Below are 21,134 nucleotides of genomic sequence, written 5' to 3'. Positions count from 1 at the left end.
TTTTACTTTCCTCTCCACTTAAAATATTCACAAAGAAAATGTGAATAAAACTCATCAGCTTTAGTGAGAGCCGGAGAACTGACTCCAAATTTTAAAAAAGAAAAAGAAAGAAAGAAAAAGAAGAAAATAAAAAGTTGTGGTGGGAAGAGAATCGATAGTTACATCCCAGGAGAAGAGCAGCAACAAAATACTTCTATTCACCCAGATCCTAAGGGAACAGGCTCATTTATCTGTAGCTATCACTCTGCAGCAGCAGAGATTAGGAGTTAGGTTTCCTTAACACTGATTCCTCCAGCAATCTTGGCTGAGGGTTTTCTAAAGTGAGTGTTATGATAAAATGCAGGAGTTAGCAGGAAAGATGAGGAGAAAATTGGTATCTTTAAAGAACATTTTAAAGAAATTTGATCTTAGTGCTTTTTTACCCATACTCAAATAGAGCAGCAAGATGTGTTGAGGTTTTCTGCTCATGCTGAATCCAGGTGGTGGCATAAAGATACACAAACTGAGGGGTCTTAGTTTGTGTTCTACATTTGTCATTTGTTAATTCATGAGTTCAACATGGCAAAAAGTAGCAAGTTCTTGATGTGCAGCACAGACAAGCAGAAGTTCCAAATGTCACTTAGCACTGAGCAGCACAGGTGATTCCAGAACAAAAGGGAATTAGTTATCCTCCAACTTCTCACTTTTTTAGCTTCTTGTGTGGCACAAAGTGTTACCAACTTGATTCTCCATGACTCTAAATTTACCCTGTGTTATACAAGCAATCCTATTCAAAAGTAGAGAAAAATGAAGCTCAGCATATTTATTAGCCCCCTCATTTTTCAGTAGACATTAATCTTAGGAGAGTTGAGTGTATGTGTTCAGAAAAAAGTAAGATAACCAAGATGTTTTATTCTCTTTTTGCAGGCTGCTATGAATGACAGTTACAGGATTAAGCCACCATGAGAATTTACCTTATCACAAAAGGGCTTGACAGAATCAAATGATAAGTATCACCTCCTCAATGCTTCAGCCACCCCATGATTCATCTACATCTATTGGATTATCACACTCTTTTCTGTTAGCTTTGCCTCAGAATGCTGTTTACACCCCATCAGTTTATTTTCAATGCCTCCAACCCAAGTTAACACAAATCGGCTCTAAATGTTTTAGACTATTTTGACTTTAAAATAGATAAATAGTATTTCAACACGACATCTTAAATAAATCTAACTGGAAAAACTACAGCAAAAATGGATTATTATGGGGGGGGGGGGGTGTGGGACTGAGGCAGGCACTTCAAGTTTTCTGAAGTTCTAAATGGAATTTCTAATTAGAGGGTGTAGGAGTGACAGGGGGCAGGACGGTCAGGACAGAGGGAGACGAGAGATCTCTGAAGCCAGGTCTTGGAACTTGTGGTTTACTGCAAAGGGCCAAGTGCAGGGCCCTGCTTGCAGCTGCCAGCCACAGCTTGGAGCAGGCCCAAAAGAGAGAGAGAGAGGTGAAGAGAGCAGTAAAGAGAAAGAAGGCAAGAGTGTGGTAAGGAGGATAAGAGAGAGTGAGGTTCCTGTTACAATACAATAAATCTTCTTCTGTGTTGAATATTCTAATTCTCACTAATCAATCTAGTACAATATAAAAATCCTGTAGCATTTACATACAGCCTATAAGAATAATTATATTATCATACTGTGTTACATTTTAAACCCTAAAAACTACTCTTTTGACTCCTTCTGCCAAGCTAGTAGGGTCTGCTCTGACCCTTGGACCTGTCTGCAAGCAAAGGATATTGTTTCATCAAGAGGGGATTACCTTCAGCTGGCCACACCATTGCTTTCCAGTTGTTCAGTAACTAAAGTATCTCAAAGCTTGCTTTCATTTCAATCTCACTTATAGTTTCCATATTCTCAAAATCTTTTGCCAGGCAATCATATTTACAAGGCTTTCCTGTTTCATCTTCCCCAACAGAAGGGATGTATCAAGACAGGGAAGACCCCAAGAATGACCAGGACGCCATGCAAAAATAAGGTTTCCATTGACCAGATGAAACAGGGTTGAAGCAATCTGGATATTAGATGGTTGCCCTTTAAACCTTTCAGTGGAAAAACAAACTCAACTGAATCTCTTTAAAGAAAGAGTAGAGGAGGCTATAAATTGCTGCGCATATGCCATGGACATATTTTATGAAAAATCCTTTTGCTAGGATTTTTTCTCCTGAGAAGCTGAGAGGCCTCAGAAACAAAATATAAATAATAATTATCTGCTGCTGTGGAATGCAACAGGTGGATCTGTGATTGGTCTCATGTGGTTGTTTTTAATTAATGGCCAATCCCAGTCCAGCTGTCTCAAACTCTCTGGTCAGTCACAAGATTTTATTATCATTGCTTTGCTTGCTAGCCTTCTGATGAAATCCTTTCTTCTATTCTATTAGTATAGTTCTAATATATCATTTTAAAATAATATATATAAAAAAATAATAAATCAGCCTTCTGAGACATGGAGTCAAGATTCTCATCTCTTCCCTCGTCCTGCGACCCCTGTGAACACCACCACACACATATTTGTATTTATGCAAATGCACATTACCAGCTCTGAAACTCACCTAATATAGCAACGACTTCATCATCCTGGATCACTTCCAAGGAGCCCGAGACCACGAAGCAGAGGCTGTCGACGCTCTCCCCGGCGTGGTAGATGAGGTCTCCCGGAGCGCAGTGCACCGTCTGGAATTCCATGGCCAGCGCCCGCAGGCACCCGTCGCTGGCCAGCCTGAAGGCGGGGTGCTCCTTGAAAACCTTGCGGTTCAGGTGAACGCAGATATCTGCTCTCATGTCCTTAGGGCAGATCTGCAAAACCTGAGAGGGAAACCAGAGGGGCAATCAGCTCCTGCGCAGGGCTTCTACCTGCCTGCTATGGCTAGGTTACCACGCAAGGTTTAAGAACCACTTTCCTCCTTCTCATTTCTAATCTCAGAGTTTATTTTTATATTACTTATCCACATAAGCAACAATACTTAGTCTACCTTACAACATCTGAAGGAAAACACAGTTTCCCTCTCAACAACATGCTCTGCTGGATATTGAAGACCTAAGGTTTTTAAGACAAAAAAACTTAGAGCCCAGCAGTACAGAAAGTGTTGAAGAAAATCTTCCAGAATAATTGTTTCTAGAGGGTAGGTCATTTTTTTGATAGGCAGATTCCATGAAAAGCCTGCACAAGTCATATGCTTTAATAACAAAAACAAATTACTTAAAGTTTAATTAACTCATAACATTGAGAATTGCAGGTATCCAAATTTACCCTCAAGTGGCACTAACAAGTTTTTTGTTTACACAGGAAAGGAACTTTAAAGGTATGATGCTGTTTTGGGCAGCTTTTGATCTTCCAAATGGAATGTTCCTCATGGCAATTCATGATGTGTGTTCCTAAGAGAACACGAGCTGATGGAGCTGATGCTCAGCACAGCAGGTACCAGCCAGGGCCATTTCTGAAGGGTTTTAATATAATACGAACAGCCAAGTGGAAAGAATACCAAATCACTGCTGCATGTGCAGATTAAAAGCGGAAAGAAGTGACATGAGCAGAGTTTGGGGATAACAAAATCCTTGGGGGATGGTCTATGATGAAGCACGTCTAGGACATATTATTTGAGAAGAACATCGAGTAGTCTGAGTCTGCCTCTTTTTTTATTATTATTTTCTTAGTAATAACTACTCCATCCAATTAAGGAGCACTCCAGTCGAGCTTCAGAGTTACTCCCACACATTTTCCTAGGTGGAAAGAGAAGACTGTCTCACTGCAAATACTCCTGAAAAACACAAAAGTAACACAGGAAGCACTATGGCTATGCCTGCACTTTGAAATGGGCTTCTGTGCAAGATCTGAGCAGAGAACCAAGCTATTAATTCTGTGCATGGCACTGGTTTCAGATATCATGCCTGGTACTCCAAAGGCAAATAACTCCACCACCAATATCAACATCTTTGGCCCACCTCCAAACAGACATTTTATTACAGATATAACTTCTTAAAAGAGATGTATTTGTGTAGTGCTTAGGTGTAGGGCACTCAGGGATGATTTTTCTTGGCTGCCCTGTACAGAAGAGCTGCCAAAAGTGCCAGTTCCCAGTTTTCCAGGCTCACAGAAATGGGCTGGGGCAGGAAGGCCAGCATTTAACAGGGAACACAGGCAGCGGCCATATCTGTCTTTTCCATTATCTCATTTACTCTGGTGATAAAAATACTCTCTAGTGGCATATTCTTGCCAAATTTTACTACTGGTATTACACACACACTTTCCAGTTACCTGGATATCGCACACAAAAAGGGTTGTTGCAATAGAAATAGCAGCAAACCCCCCCGAGCATACAAAAGAATATTTGAAATGATGCTATTATCCAAAAACTTTTTGGTATAGCAGTCTTAGAGGAAGTTAACCAGTTTTCCATTCTCCATTTAAAGAAGTTGTCTCCAGACTTCACAAAAATGAAAGCAATTAAAGACATTTGAGATCTACAGATAAATGGAAGAAGACTTTCATTTGTAAGGGAGGTAGGAAATGTATCTTCATGGATCAATTTTAGAATCTTTCAGTAGCTCTTAGTTAAATTTTGTTGTACTGGCATTTTCTAAACCAATAACTTAGCGTGTCTGCAGTGAACACTGAACTGACAAATTCATGGCCTACAAAATAGTGACAGGACCAGTTCTGTGCTCAGTTCATATTTAAGTCTCTGCTTCATCTGTAGGAAGCTGCACTGCCTTTCAGAGGAGCACAAGTACCACTGTTCTGCCTCATGAGCAATACATGTTTTATTCATGACAAAACATCCCAGAAGTTATGCACAGGCATCAAAACAAAAGAGCTCAGACCTGGGAGTTTATGGATTGGCACAGCCAACCACAGCTTTTGCTGTGCAGATGAAAGCTGAGTTCTTGGTTTAGCAGTCATGGCCAGCAGCAGCTCAGCTATGAACACACCAGTTACTGAAAACAGCACTGTATTAAGCACTTTGGTATCCTGACAATTGGAAACTTCTTTCCTTCTTATTAAGATAATTCTCAAAGGCTACACTGAGTATTGTTGTGCTTGGTTTGGTTAGTCTGCTGTCTCCAAATGCATCCTCTTAAAGCATTTCTCTCCTTATCAAAGGAAGCCAAGAATGAACTTTGAAGATACGCTAAAAAAAAAACCAACATGTTTTACACAGCAAATTTTTCTTGTTGTTTTGTTAAAATGATGACAGGAGTTTGTAATGGGGGCTGAATGAAAGCACCAGCACTCATTACACTGTGTTTCCTCAGATGTCTCTCCACCTTCTCCAAATGCACCTACCTCGAATCACAACCCCACACAAAGACAGATTGTGAGAAAACATGCAGAACAGCTTCTAACCAGTGCTATCCAGCACTAAAATATAATTTCTTTCTGAAAGCTAGTATGGCAGACAGTGCTTACAGAATCATGTCTGGGATCTAAAAATGGCAGATTGGCTGAAGACCATTTAGGAAAGCAAACAGTGCCCTGTGTGCCCCTCAGTCTCCAGGCAGCTCAGTGCAAGGCCACATCTGTTCTCCTGCTTCATAACGATGCTGTAACAGCTGTACAGAAATGGCACTGTTTGCTCTTTAACTGCATCATCCACAGTTCAGAATGCTAAATTAAGCTGCCAACCAGAAGGCTGGTGACCAGAGCATTGGTATGATTTCCTGAATGATCCACCCCACAAATCACATCTCTTTACAAGCAGAAGAGAAATTGTCTATCCCCACAAAAACTGGCAACTAATATAAAAGCGACAAGGAGCTACATTGGTACATTTGTTCTGGTGAAAGGCCATCTGTTATTTTAAAAGACACAATGGGAATTTATTCATCAATTCAATGAATCAGAATGATAGCACTTGCCTTACACAAAGTAGATTTCAAGCAATACGTTATTAAATAATTCCAGCTTTCATTAATATCTTTAACCTGCACACAGAATATTACATTCAAACTCTCCAACGACAAAAAAAAAATTACCTTGTTTTCAGGCCCACAGAGCCGCAAGCAACCTCACAAGAAATATTGCAAAAAAAATCTCATTTGGAAAAACTGTGAGGTTGTGTTACAGTCTGGAACTTGTTATTTACTTATCACCTTTATTTATAGTAAACTGAGCTTTTTCTCTTTATCATTTTTATACTATTTCATACCATTTCACTAGCAAAACATACATACTTTTACCATTATCATATGTCAGTATGACAGAATAGCTGAAATACTGTATTTAAAAGTTAAAAATTAAGGGAAGCTGCTGTTTAGAACTATTTAAAGAATATTTGTCTCCTTTACTAAGACAGTACCTCCTGTTTATTTTAATGGACTGCTTTCAGGATGTGACTTCTTTCCTTGCAGTTTAATTTACTTACCTTTTCAGTATCTATTCCCCTGGACATTGACCAGGTGGAAACAATGTAATCCATCACACGTTCACTCAGTCCTTTGGGGACCTGGTAGAGCTTCAAAAAGTCCCGGACGCTGTTCAGCATTTCATGGTATCTGTTTGTGTTAGCGTACATCTGCTGAAATATGGTTGTCACGTTACCAAAAATGGTGGCATACAGAAGGGCTGTGGAAAAGAAGAAAAACCACAGAGAAAATACATGGTAAGATGTGGTGATCAGTCTGTGTTCCACTGGGCTTTAAGGCTGGAAAGGCTAGGTTGTAAAAACGCATGCAAATATTGGTGCTTTATTAGGAAGGTAGGAAGGCCTGATGAACACAAGCATTTTATAGGTCACCTTCAGCACTGCAAACTGAGGACCACCACCTGCTTCTGTGAGAGCATGTCCTGCATCACAGACCTCCTAAAACACGACTGTTTGACTTTGTTCATCAAACAACTCAGCAGTACCCAAAACCTTACAAAACCACAACAGTAGACAGAAGAATTTTAAGAGAAATAGCTTGACAGCAAATACTTTAATTTTTCATCTCAGGTTTATAGCACCTGTGTTGAAATACCATCAGTGACAGATTTCCAGCTTTAAGTGCATTCTCACAACAGTAAGCTGAGTCATCGTTACCCACCTCGGAGTGACAGCAGCAGTGCATCAAAGACAAGATGGAATATGTAATAAACAGCTACCATGGGTCAGTGATTTATACACATAAGTTTAATAATATATAAAAACTCGCATTACATTTTACATTCTTCAGGCAAAAGAACAGCAAGGCCTGAGGCAAGAGTTGGAGCCCTGAGAGGCAGACCTTTGCACAGCCCTCCTGACTTCACACAACACAGTTGTGAAGCCAGCTGGTTCATCAAGATGGGTTTAAGAATAAACACCAGGCAGAAAAAAAGGCAGTGTTTCCAGGCGTGGAGAGGAGCAGATGAAAACACACAGGACTTGAGAAGCTCCATCTGCTGAAGGCCAAGACAGAACAGCAGGCTGGTGGCAGCCCCAGCAGCCAGCTTTGATGGCTTGCAGAGGCTGGGGCTCTTCCAGCCAGTCCAGCCTTGGATGAAATGGAGAGACAGGAAGCCTCAAGGGAAGCTCTCCTACATCATGAATCAGGTCAGTGATGTGTGACAGGTTGGCTGTAGAGGAACAGTCAGACTGCAGATGTGATGATAACCACCCGTAAGTACTCTGGCTTGCTGAGTAACTTCTTCCTCTTAATCATTTCCTGCCCCCCAAAACAAGCACTAAATTGTATCGTATCTCTTCCACTTGAAATAAAAATAAGTCAATGAGAAGACATATTTATAAAAAAGATATTTTGCTTTACTGAAGTACCCCTTTTTACTGTTTATTTACTCCCTCACCAGCTATTAAAAAAAATCACCCCACTTCTTCCCTTGAGAATGCAGCTATTTATTCAGGTGAGTGTTATAGGCAGATATCCTTAAGCCAATTAAGATGCTCTAGGGTTCTATGACCAACAAAAACCTTTGATATTGTGCAAAAGAAACTTATAGGACTGTCTTTGCCCTGATCATCAAGAGATGTGATTTAAGTTAAGGTTTGCTCAAGGCCTTTACACTGCTGATTTTCTGTAGAATTCCTTCTTGATGCTGCATGACTTTCCTTTTTATGAGTTTCTGTAGAGAAGAGCTCTCCCTTTTTCCATCTATTCCTCTGTACAAACAGCTATAAAAATATGCAGAAAAATGTGCTCTCTCAGAGGGGAGAGCATTATTACAGTGACCAGAAACATATATTTTCCGTGTTTAACCTGAACTTGGGCTTGAACAAAACTATACCGGGCAGTCCAGTGAGTAGTGAAGAATGATAAAATGCTTTACAAAACTGATTTACCATAACAGCTCCTTAATCCATGAGTATTTCTGTTATTAGAACAGCATTACCTATCCCTGAATAAGTCCTGGTTTGCTCTCTGTAATGCAGATGCAAACATGACCCTACAGGAGACTGCAGCAGCACAAGGCGGCCAGCCCAGCACTGAAACAGGTGACAATTACAGAGAGGATGGCAAGCAGACTTTTATCTTTGCTCTCTGGCAGACAGTGAGACCTGGAGGTTCAGTACCTTGGCACATACAGCTTCAGGCCAGCAAATATAAAATGCAGTCCCCACCCTGTCCCATTAATGCCCAGCTTTAATGTGAAGCCTAAAGAAAAGCCAAAAGTTTGATTGTATATTTTGATTATTATAAAGCAAGGAATTTCCACTGCAAACTGCAGTTCCAGTATGACAATTATCTTGGCAAGGAAAATTATTCCTGCCTAGATTAATTTTTTTAATTCTCAACCTTACATACTTAATTTATCATTAGCCAACCATTTTATTACTATTAAAGACACATCAAAGCCAAGGATTTTTGCAGCCTAATATTGGGTAGATGCATTAGCATATTAAACCTTGAACTCTTCTGCACAGAAGTAGCTGGCTGTGTGCCTCTCCTTACTTTCAAATGAATAATGAAATGAACCCACTGCAGTAGACTGCAGCCCCAGAATGATTTCAGAAACACACACTCTACTAAAGAAAGAAAGTTGGGCTATTCATGACAGAGCAAAATCTCCAGCATTTCTCCTCCAGGAATGTCAAGATCCCTCAGAAATGATGTGGCACTCACCCCCTGATGCAAATATTCTTCTCTTACAATAAAGAAAAACATGTTGTCTCCAATAATGTGGCTGCTCATTTACACTGCAGTCATTTAAACCAGTGTTTAAATAACACCACAGACAGGACCATAGTAATTGCAGCAGCAAATTACCCACAAGTGAATCATGAAGGTCAGACACAGGTTGCTAAGGTCACCAAATCATCTGCTATTTTTAGTGATGTAACAAGTAAGAATAGAGAAATAAATACAAGCCAGTGTAGGTCCACAGTAAAAGATCTGGGGTCTGATTTTAGAATTATAACAGGAATAATTTCTGTCTGTAAGAATGAGAGGTTTACAATTACCCCATTTACAGATGTAAGTGCTGCATTTGGTTTCTGAGATGATTCAACAGATTGACGATGATTTGTTCAAAACACACTCATGCAATGGCCTGGCACACAAAAGGTGTGCAGAACTACGCAGCAACAAGTGAGACCAACATCAACTCGTGAACAATCTCTTATATCCTGCCCCCACGACTTGCAGTGCTTTCTGAAGATGAACTGCCCACACTTTTGCTGCCCGGAAAGCTGGTCAAAAAAGTCTGTCTGCATGTAAATTCCAGTTTAACAATTAAAAAACCAAAATAAACCCCTTTTACATACTGCACTAACCTAAGTACTATTCAAAGAGCAAGCACCTGCATTTGCAAAGAGTAGATGATTTAAATGGATAATTGCACTTCTGTTTCACCAACAAGTTCCTAATATACAACAAATTTTTCAGGTCATAGAAGGTTGAAAGCACAGCCTGGAAAATTTCTTGCACTGTATCCCTCCTTACTGAATATGAAACACAACCATAAATTAACCAGAAAAACTGCAAGTCTCAAAGGCATTTTTCAGATAACACATTGTGAGGTCACACAAAATTAACACTGATCAGATAAAAAGAAAAGCAGAAATTAATTGTATGGATCATCTCATAATTACATGAGAAAATGACATTATTTTCAAATGTGCAATTAGAACAATGTAAGAGCTTATAATTGCTTGAGATTAGGGGTCTTGATTAGTGGTAATTATGCCTACTGATGGGTAGAGAACATGCAGTTAAAAGAAAAGCACTGAACTGTAAAGTACAATATACAAGCAAATACCAAACTGAACAGGTATCTTAAAGAATTGTTTACAAAGCTAGTTTTGATAAAATTGTTCTTTGTAGTCTTGCAATCTGATACCAAAGCTTTTGAAGCGAGATGTACTCATCAAGTATCTACACAACCTTCTAGAACAGTACAGACAGACCCAGAGCTGCTTAATTTGCTTTTTCTTAGGAAGTTTTGTGCATTATAAAGTTTCCTATTTGTAAGCTTTTATCTGCCTTTTGGTTTTTTTGCTAGCACAATGTATAAACATATAATTCCATTTAGCCAGTAGAATAAATGTAAACAACTTAGCCAAAATCTAATAGGTCAATTAATTTACTGCACCTCCTGACTTTTCACAATATATATCCAGAACATTTTCACCTGTTATAAAACAAATTACAATTGCTAGTCTTAGCATGTACATCACTTCCTGAATTTCACAACCTGGGAAAAAGGCATTTTTTTCAAGTGAAAGTAAATTCCCAGAACAGCTCTCCCCCTTGCTGTCCCAGTGACTGTTAAATCCTGCTCTTCCCACAGCTCTCTGCTCTTCTGGACAGAAACAATACACTGCTCCACCTCCCTCTTTCATGCCACCAGCTTCTAATTTGCACCTCTGAAGCAAGGCAGTAGCAATGGCAAAGATCAGAGAAGTGGCACACTACTGAGCAAGTCTGAAAATCAATTTAATGGCAAGGAGCAAAGCAGGAAGCCTGAATAGGCTATGAGGGACACGCACATCAAACCATGTGGCGCAAGCACTTGACTGCTAGGATGAAAGAGGAGAGACCACAGGCAAATTTCATTAAACTCTTAGTTGAATTCTACTGCAAATCTTCTCACTCTCATCATCACATTTGGTGAAATCACCCTGCTGACAGCAAAACTGGGACAGAGAAGGACAACACTGGGCTCCAGCTACAATGGAAATGTCTCCCGTGCAGAAGGGTAGGACGCCACTGATGACACAATTGATAAAAGCTAAACAACATCAGAGCATCATCTGCACATGGGGTTTTTTCATTTTCCCACCACCAAACAAAATCAAGAACTGCAATGAAATGAACGTCAGAGACATAAACAAGGGAACAGCTGCTCTAAGAAGCCACTTAAGCAACTACCAAGGACTAGAGTAGTAGAAACATCTGTGCACCTTAAAATAGGCTGTCTGCAGTGTGTGAGGGCAGAAAGGGAAGTTAAGAACAGCTATGGAGCAAACACCAGAGGCAGCTCCTGCTGCTTCTCTCCTCACACCCTTTCCTAACTCTACAAAATAAAAGCAGCCTGCTACTACAGCAGCACAGCCATATAAACTCCTGTTAGCTCATGGATCTGCAATGACTTATATTTTACCAGTTTAAGACTTAATATGGAAGAATAGAGACAAGTGTTGCTAAATTAACAAACCTTCCAAAGATGCTAAACTCCACCATCCCTTAGGATGCTTCAAAGCCTTTTTTATTTAGATGTTGATCTGGAAGCACCCATACAGCTGAGAGCAGCAATCACAGGTGTTTTGGCTGGCAAGCAACACGAGCAGCACAGCTCTCTAACAGGTTCTGCTTTTGCCTTCAGCGCGTTTGGGCTAAGAAAAACAGCATGGAAAAACACACAGAGCACAACTGATCAGAGGAGCCATCAGAGCCACAGTGAGTACAAGTCAGCAGAACAACCTTCAGCATCAGCCCTGTGAGAAAGCTCTTCAACATGAACAGCTCTCTCCCAGCTGACAGTGAAGGGCCAACACCACCCTGCTCTCTATGAAGGACTGCATCTTGGATCCAAGAGCCTGCTTATGAAAAGAGGGGATGAAGCCTCCTGCCAATCCAGAGTGGTGGCTATTACCTCCCTGGCCAAGGCTCCTACTTCTGCACAGCAGCACCTGACTAAATTGACACAGTCCCACTAATTAACACTGTAAAATCTGGATTTTTGGCAAATTGAGAAGTGTTCAAACTAGTAAAATGGCAAGAATCCTGATTCACAAAACTCATCATTCATTTATTTTGACAGCTACAGTTTAGTATTGTATTTATCCTGAAACGTGCCAACAGTCACCAGAGGGGGATTTAAAGGCAGCCACAGAGACTCTACTGCAGCCAAAATGCTTGCAGAAAAGCAGATTACTAAAGTAATCAGATGCAAAACAAGTCAGAAGTTTTGAGGACTTCGATGTGTTCTTGGTTGAGAAATTAAGAGTAACAATCTGGTCATACACTAACTTTCTGCTGTAAAGGGACACCAGCAGGAGACAACAGAAGCATAATGCTGAAAGGAATTAAAGAGAAGAGCATCTTGGATACGGTGAGACTTCAAGCTGATAGACTTTGAAATCCCTAACCATGAGCATCTCTCAGGAAAACAGGATTGCACACTCTTATTCTATAAACAAACAGCACTTGCAGAACAATGAGTTCACCTGACTCTTCTTACTTAAATTACCTGAAGGCATCCATTTCTCTGCAAGGCCCAGCACTTCCACTGACTATAGTGAGTCCCAATGAGGGTAGCAGTGTTTTACATTCAAAAGTGCATCATAAACCAGACTGGAAGATGTATGTTCTGCCTCAACTTACAGGTAAATTCTTAAACCTGACAGAAAGCTATGACTAACTCCAAACAGTAATACCTAGTCATTAATTGAAATTAAGGCCTTAACCCTTGATAGCAAAAAGACTTTCCAAGAACTTGCACAGTTTAATCAACAAGTCTACAGAAAACTCCTTGCAGAATCAATTTATTTCAGAGAAAATATAACAACATGGGACAGCAAGATCAACAGGCAAGATCTGAAATAGTGATAATGATAAATCAAAGGTAAGACTAGATAAAAAGGAAGATTCTACAGAAAATGGCACTTCCCAGTCACCTCTCTAAATTTTATTCGCCAGAAGATAGGTTTATCTCTGATAAGGTAAAACAGAATGGCAAGAAAATGTACCAATTCTCACAACTAGTTACAGCAACTACAGTTCCTGTAAAGAGCAGTATATTTATCACATCTTCAGGAATGTCATAAGGGATTAGTCTAGAGCAACACTGAAGTACACATGCTCAAAACATGGAGCATCATCAAGATCTTGCTCAATGTGCCAATTTGATTACCAAGAGGAAAGTAAGTGTACAAACAGATAACAGCTGCAAAAACTATCTCTGTTCCAAATACACCAGGGCAGACTCCCCAGTGGGACACTTTACCAACACAGGATGAACTCAGCTCAATGTATTCACTAGCAGGTTTTACCATGATGAGAATTAATAAAATGCCAAATCTGATTAAATCCTCTGCAATTTGTAAGAAAGGACACTCTTTTACTGTTTTGTAGAATTTTATGGACAATAAAATTTAAATTGTCTAGAAAATTGAAATGGATTTCCATTTCATTTCCCAGCACTAATGAACAGATCACCATTTAAATGACGACTGAGCCATTTAAGGGCATAATTTTTCTTCTACAGTTTATGCAGGGTAATGCATGGCCATTTTCAATTACTTGGTTAAAATTAAATCTCCAAATACTGCTTCTAGATTTTTACTCATTTGCACCCATATGAAAGCTTTTGCTTTCAAAGCTCAGTTTTATCTACTCTCAACTTAGCTCTAATGGTTTCCCCCAGTTAAACACCAACTCTCCTCATTGTAAAATCTATTACAGAAATAGAACTACAGAAAGAGTAGAACAAAAACAAAAATCAAAAGCCACAATTAGGAAAAGTTCTCTTCGTGAGAAACTACTTACCTATGTAGTTGTTAGCATTCCTCTGTTCATGCTGTTTCCTCTGTGACTTGTATGATCCTTTCTACATGGCCTTGTTGGAGGGAAATCTAAGGACACTCGAGGAGATGACCTGTTATCCAAACCTTCTGGTCCTTTCCCTTCATGGCTGCCACACATCCTGCTGGGCTTTGCACTGCTGCCTCAGGCCTGTTCCCGTTGGCAGCTATTGAGCCTCATTTTGCAATAACCTATCTGTGGTCTTTGAGGGTCTAGCACTGGATCTGAATTTTGCACACCAAAGCCACCATTCAGCACTTACACATATGGATTTCTGGACAAAACCTGCTCCTGTCACTGATGCAACACAAGAGTTTAACGGCTAAAGTCACTTGCAAAGTTCAAGCAAAATTCTCCTGTCTGATTCCTTTTGGTCATAGCTTCAACCTCATTTAATTAAGGAATCTTACATTTAGCGTAATTCTTTGTTCCAAATGATGATTGGATTCAGGTGGCTCCTCTGTACTCCCACCAGAGCACCCATGTGGGAAGTTCATTCCTTGCTGATCATGTTCAGGTCTGAAATGACCAGTGAGACCACAAGGAGGAAGGACCCAAGGCTTCCCCTGAGACTGCAGTGATCTCACTTCTCATTAGGCTTAAAACCTCTGCTCAGCTGTGCTTTAAGCACTACTGCAAGGTGTGGGCATGTCTGCCTGTGGTGAAAGTTAAGGGCACAGTTCAGAGAAACAGCAAGACAATGCATTTCTCTTCAAGCCCTAACTTTCATCCAATGACTTACAAAAGCTTCTGCTGTCTATGTAGCAGTACAGCACAGTCTTTTTTTAGGTTTTGTCTTCTCTGAGAACAAAAGAAAAGGTAAAATTTTAATGCCTATAAATTACCCCAACATAAAAGCAGAGTGGGACGGAGGTACTCTGGTGTCATTTTGAAGAGAACCAAAGGTAGGTGGTAGAGTGCTGGCCTCAACCAGACAGCTGATGGAAAAATTGCATAACCCTTGTCTCACAGACTCCAGAGAGAAGACACTTCTTTGGATTAACTGTATTGTCCCCAAACCCAAAACTAGTCAAACAAAACCCTGAAAAGAACTCAAAGAGGGTACCTGGAAGCCTGTGTTTTCTGCAGCTCACCTGGTTTACACTCAGCAGGCCCTTCAAGCTGACTTTGCTTCAAGCAGTCCCGCTGTGAAACCAGCAGTGATCAGACACCAGAGAGGCTGTGCTCATCACCCAGGAGCTCCAGCTCTGCCCAGGTGACAGGCCAGCCAGCAAGAGCCAAGGGCATGGCTGCACCTGACAGGATTAATGCATGCTGGACATAAGGACAACAATTCATTCTCACTTCAGATCTCCTCTACTGTGAAATTAAGCCCCTAGAGCCAGTGCACTTAACTGGACTACACTGCACCTGTGTGCTTTGCCTTCTGCAGCTCAGTCTGAAACTTTTGATGCAACCAAACCTTGGTAAGCCATCCTGGGGTGTTGTTACTTCAATAACCACAGCCAGACTGCAAGGAGCTCATCACCCACCTGCCAATCCCTTCTAGCACATGCACAGCTTTTACTTCTGGGTGCAACAAGTACAAACTAATCTGTCATTATTTTCTACACAGGGCTTTCAAACGCTTCCCAAACAAACCTAAAGACAAAGTGGTCCAAAACTGTCGCCCTGATTTTTTAAGATTTTTCTAAGCCTTCTGATGCTTACATTCTTGTAACAAACTTTCTCACACACTTTCTGTAAATAATTTATTGTTTTGCATTCCTTTATGGAGGAAGAGAAATTTGATAGACTGTTAGTTTGTCCAGCGTCATTGGAGAGGTGGCACTTTCACCCTCCAATCCACTGCCACTTTTAGAAATCTATAAATGTTAGAGTCAGAAAATAAACTCCACTTTCTTCACCTTGAGAACAGCGGTGTGTACACTCGTGTTCTTTCGTGTCCTACAGTGACACAAAACCTCTCCTCTTCTGGTATCACTAAATAGTTACAAAGATTTAATACTGTTCATAACACAAGTAAGAGTAATGAAGTTTGGAATTATGTTGACTAAACCAGTGAGGCTGGAGACAAAGATGCCATTTACTGATGAAGACTAATTTGGGGTGCTTAAAGAATAATTGTCAGTGGAATGACTCGGTCTGAGTCATGCTCCTCCCACACACTAATCACAGGTGTGCTTGCAGACCAAAATCAAGAGGTTCACACAGTATTTACAGGAATGTGACATGGGAATAACTCATAGACAGTGGCTTCTCAAGGGGGTCCTGCTTTATTGACAGGTGAAATGATAGGCTAGTGAAGACACAGAGGGTTTATCAAAAATAACTGGAACCACTGTTGTGTTTTTAATGACAAACCATGGATGACTGCATGTGAGAGGAACACTTGCCTCTGGAGAGGTGGAGAGGGTTACAGCCTAACTTTCTGAAACAGGTATTCATTTCTCTTCCTGTGGCTCCAGTCTTAAAAGTACTTTTCTTCCAGGCTGAGTCTGCTCTTTTATGAGAACTCAGCAGGACTAAAAGCAGCAGTAAACATGCATACAGCTGGGAGTTCCATACCTCACTTCTAAAAAGGATAATCATGATATTCAGGGGTAGATGCTATTCGGTAAGAGATACTGCCTAAATTATTTTTAAAGTAAATATTACACAGAAATCATCTGACATCTAAAAGATATCAGGCAGCTGCATTTTGTGCTTTGTTAGCAAGTCACCACAAAATGCAAATATATTTGCAGATAAACAAACATATCCAGTCAGAAGTAAGGATGTGTTACTATCCCACTGGAACCTTTTTAGAGAACTGTTCTGCTTGTGCAGTACCTGCCAGGCACCCAGAAATGGCATTTGCAGATGCTAATAAGCTGAAGCTGTCCAACAGAAAGTACAGAGGACTCTCAAAGGCAATGAAATATCTCTGTCAGTAATTTGCAGCTACAAACCTCATCCAATAGTTAGGCACACAAAGCTTTTCCTTGCTTAGGGAAGAACGATTGGGAAGGTTATAGTACAAGTATAATCCCCTACAGTCTCTGAACATCTGGGATACAACAGGCCTGTTTCAAATATCAGTGCAGGAGCAGAGACCTCAACTCAGATGTTCCATTTTTATGAAGAGTTCCTTCACCTAAAGGTGACTGAGTATTTTGAATCAAACAGAAAGGAAAGGAAACGAGTTTTTACTAGTAGAACTGTTCCAATCTCCATAAATACAGCAGGGGTGTGTTCCCAATATTTCCATATCCTTGAAGCCTTTGAACCATGAAATAATGGATTAGAATGGAGGAGGCAGATATCTCTGGACACAAACACAGACTGTGTTCTCACCTCTCCACAGTGAGTAATGTGTTCTCTGGCAGGCTTGCTCAGAGAAGCTTTACTTGACCAGCCACAGCAGGTCAAGGGCACCTGCTATCCTAGCACTCCCAAAAGATCCTAGGAGAAGTAATTTCTAAGATTCATTGATTTCACATATGTGTATGAACAAAGTCTTAGGAATTACAAGGAAATAAGGCACTTGTACCAAGTGATGAAATCTCATCATAAGTAAACCCTAGCACATCATCAGGAGTCAAACCTCAGAGAAAGCTTCATCACTGTGACTTGGGGTACACAATGTCAGAGCAATGGCTCCTCCTGAACTGAAATTCTGATCTTTGCATTCCAAAAGGAAAAGTGCCCCAGATGCCCACTGTCTGCTGACACAACACTGGATGCAGCTTAACCCTGCAGCAGTCCCAGAGCAGTCACTAAGGTCACATTCCCTTAGAATTCTCACAGATCAGGGAGAACTTTCACAACATCAGAGGACTTCCAGAAGATTTTTTGCAGGAGTCACAAGTATTTTCCTTGTTTAAGCACTGAAGAATTCGCCTTCTATAATTCAATTTTTTGCCACATACAGGATCACCTAAGTAGCATCTTAAATCTTCCAGATCTTAAATTTTTCCTTCCCACTGATGCAGGCAACAAGAAAATCTTACAGCTCATTGGAATATGAATAGTGAGATTGGAGATGAATAGTAAGATTTGGACAAATGATCGTGGTAAATATATTCCATGTCATTTACAGGAATTTAAGTTGTCAAAGTATAAAGAAGTAAAAAAGCAGGAACTTATTTTCACACCTAAACTGTGGTAATAACCTACATGCTCATCTTTTGAAAGCTATGTGAAGTGAAGAACTGTTTGTAAGCTGTGTGTGCTACCATGAATATTCATTTACGGTTTTCAGCACAAGGCAAGGATAGAATGCTTTTCAACAGCTTGAATTTCTGATATTGCATAGCTACTACTGGCTGACAGATATTAATGATTCTTGACAGAATGCTTATCTTTGAGCTGTTGCTGTAATCAATCAGCACAAGAGCAGCAAGCTATTAAAATATTTTTCTGTCAAGCTCTCTTGACATGCTTTGAATGGTACACAGCCTTGATGTTGGGTTTGGATTTCTTTAGGTGTTTTGTTTGTTGGAGTTGGTTTGTTTCTGGTTGTTTTTTCACAGGTTTTGTTGTTGTTTTCAATTGTTTTTTTAATAAGAGAATCTACCTGAAACCACACAGCTGGACTTTCTTGATCAGAACCTCTTGAAGTTGTCCTTAAATATCAGCCCTGATGCTGAGCATTCAGAATCCAGTCACCATGGTTTCAGCTCCTTCTGACAAATGTCCCTCTGTCTTTTTTCTAACCTGCCTTTCTCCATCTACACGTGCATACACACTCTTCTTTAAAATGATTTCTCCCTGTCAGATTCTTGTCATCTACCTGGCCCAAAATTACTCTTCATGCTTCCTTCTAGAAGTTCTACCCTCCTGTTTTCTCTCACTTCTTCCAATTTTCTATTCAATCCCCTGCCTCCCTCCAGCCTTTTAGAAACCTGTCATGGGAGCAGTGATTTAGCAGTCTCTCTGCATCACAAAGCCTGTAAAATTTAAATCAACAGCTTAGCAAACCCATCAAAGAGGTTGCCAGACCTTTCTGGCCTCAATAGAGAAGCCTAATGACTAGGAGGGAATCGAAGTTAAATTAGATGGTCAGGAGAATTGGGTCTCTTCACAGATTGAAGGAGGGGAAGAAGGGAAAGGACAGGGATACAAACCTAAACATGTAAGCACGGGGTGAAAGAGCAGAAAAGGAATGCAGGTGAGGTTAGGAGCACAGAACAAAGGAGCAGCTGATAAATGAACTTGTGAAAAAAGCACAGAGGGTTTAAATGTCCAGTTTTCTGCATAGGCTTGGCTTTACTGATATCAATTCTGTCCAAGATTAAAAGACACTTCAGTGGCACTGCAGAGGGAGGGAACAGATACACAATGGTATGGTGTGTACAGGGCACAGTGAAAGCCACTCTGCACTAGTAAGATGTGAAGAGTTAAGAGTGGCAAGCCAGGAAAGCAGAGACCTGGAGCAGTTTGTAGGTGGCCACAGAGGAGTGTGTGACAGAGCTGGGAACTCAACCCAAGCCTGCCAGCTCAGAGCCTCTCCCCTGTCCACCAGCCCCACACTGTCAGCACTGAAGAGACAAGCAATGGGGTTTTCCACCTTTTGCTTTGCTCTTTGCCTATCAGCTTATTTCCTTTGCAGGAACACCTGTTTGCTGTATCCAGAACCTTCTGCAAATTCAAGAGGGCAACAAGCACCAATCTCTCTGAATGTCTGGTAAATTCCAGAAGAAAAACACTGTCTCTGGCTGAATCTCCCTTTCTCCAGTAAAATGAAAATGTACCAAAAGCCTGCTTAATGAAGAAACAGTTTGCGTTGGGACCACGTTCACCAGGGTCAGTAAGTGAAATGCAGCAGCAGAAGGCTGAGCTGTGGCTTACATGCATCCCTAAAATCTTTGTTTGAAGAGTGTGTCAGCATCATGACTGCCATGCAAGACTCCTTTAGCCTCAGCAAGTCAGACCAAAAGAACACAGTGCCAGTGATAACAAATACTCCAGGGAGAATGCTGTCTTTGCTAGAGGCTAATAAACATAAATTAATCCATTTTTATATCTTAAAAGCAAATACTCTATTATTTTTATTTGCTTTTCTCCATTATTTCAATGATGAAAGCTTAGGAAACAAGCCAGAAAGATTTTAAAACACCACTTTAGAACAAGCCAAGGAACACTAGACAACAAATCCAGAGAGATTATTGCAAAGGACACTACAGAGGACAAAAATATTGGGTCCTAACAATATCCTTCGTACAAAGCCTAAGTAAACAAGTTGTCACAAGCAAGGTGAGAAAGAGAGGGATGCAGGCCTTCGTGTTAATCTGCAGACTGACAGAAAAGAGCTTCAAGAGCTTCTGCACGGCCACAAATCTCTTCAGAGCATTTTCACTCACCCAAATTCTCCTTCTCAGTGTGCCATCAGAGACAGCATCCATCCCATCCACTCAGAGACCACTGCTCTGCAGCTGGGAGGAGAGGAGACAGTGGTTCTTCTGAGCATGCTGCCAACATTTTGCACGTTAAACCACTTCTCCCCGCCTCTGTGGATCTGTCCCATTTGCCATTATTCTTCTATCAGTGACAAGCTAGAGGTGTTAAATCCTGAGCAGTTCTAAAGGCTACCACATCCCATACATGTTAGTGTTGTTTGAGAAGGGCACAGGAAAGAGGGAAATTGCTCAGAAAACCATTTTTGAATGGCATCACTAGGAGGGTAACCAAAATAGAACAGATGTGTTTTCACATTCCTAATCCAAATGCTGGAGGGGAAAAGACATACTTATGTATCACACAAAAGGCAGAAGATTCTTAAGGGCAACCTTTTTTACTTTACCTCACACATTAACAATATGTTTTTGCTTCCAGATGATGACCACTGGGATCTGAAAATTTCCAGCATTTAATGGCCAGTCCTGACTCCCTCTGCTGGTACTTCATACAGTCTCCTCTTCCTCAGCCTTAGAATAAGAGTAATGTCCTTTTAGCAGTTCCAACAGTAGTGCATAGTGGTAACGTCTTGTCACAGCACTTTCATTAAAATGTATAAATATTTTGTTAAGTCATAAAAAATACTTTGGAATCTTTGAGGGTTCATTCAGTATTTATCATCAGATCATCAGTTTTTATCTTTCCTGTAGTATTCTGCCCTTGTACTTACAGTCTAGTACATTTAGACTTCCAGTGGGATTCAAGTTAGAAGAGAATTAAGCAGTAGCAAACATAAAACGTCTCCTTGCCTTACTGCATGGTTTCACA

General features: G+C 40.5%; 1 protein-coding gene across 2 annotated transcripts in view; it reads right to left on the bottom strand.

The window, feature by feature from the left end:
* The window catches only part of KCNH1 (potassium voltage-gated channel subfamily H member 1), a 181,577-nt gene that overhangs the window by 89,332 nt on the left and 71,111 nt on the right, over nucleotides 1–21,134 (bottom strand). For both annotated transcript variants that reach the window (XR_009114253.1, XM_058020444.1), the window contains exons 8-9: nucleotides 6,392–6,591; nucleotides 2,582–2,834 (exon numbers count right to left, since the gene is read on the bottom strand). Coding sequence is in view for 1 of the 2 variants with exons in the window: in XM_058020444.1 (XP_057876427.1) it covers nucleotides 2,582–2,834; nucleotides 6,392–6,591 (453 nt within the window). In the remaining variant the exon portion in view is untranslated. The remainder of the gene's footprint in view (nucleotides 1–2,581; nucleotides 2,835–6,391; nucleotides 6,592–21,134) is intronic.

Source organism: Melospiza georgiana, chromosome 3 (assembly GCF_028018845.1).
Source record: "Melospiza georgiana isolate bMelGeo1 chromosome 3, bMelGeo1.pri, whole genome shotgun sequence".
Taxonomy (NCBI): Eukaryota; Metazoa; Chordata; class Aves; order Passeriformes; family Passerellidae; genus Melospiza; species Melospiza georgiana.
Note: the sequence above shows the minus strand (reverse complement) of the source record. Positions and strands in the feature narration are given on the sequence as shown.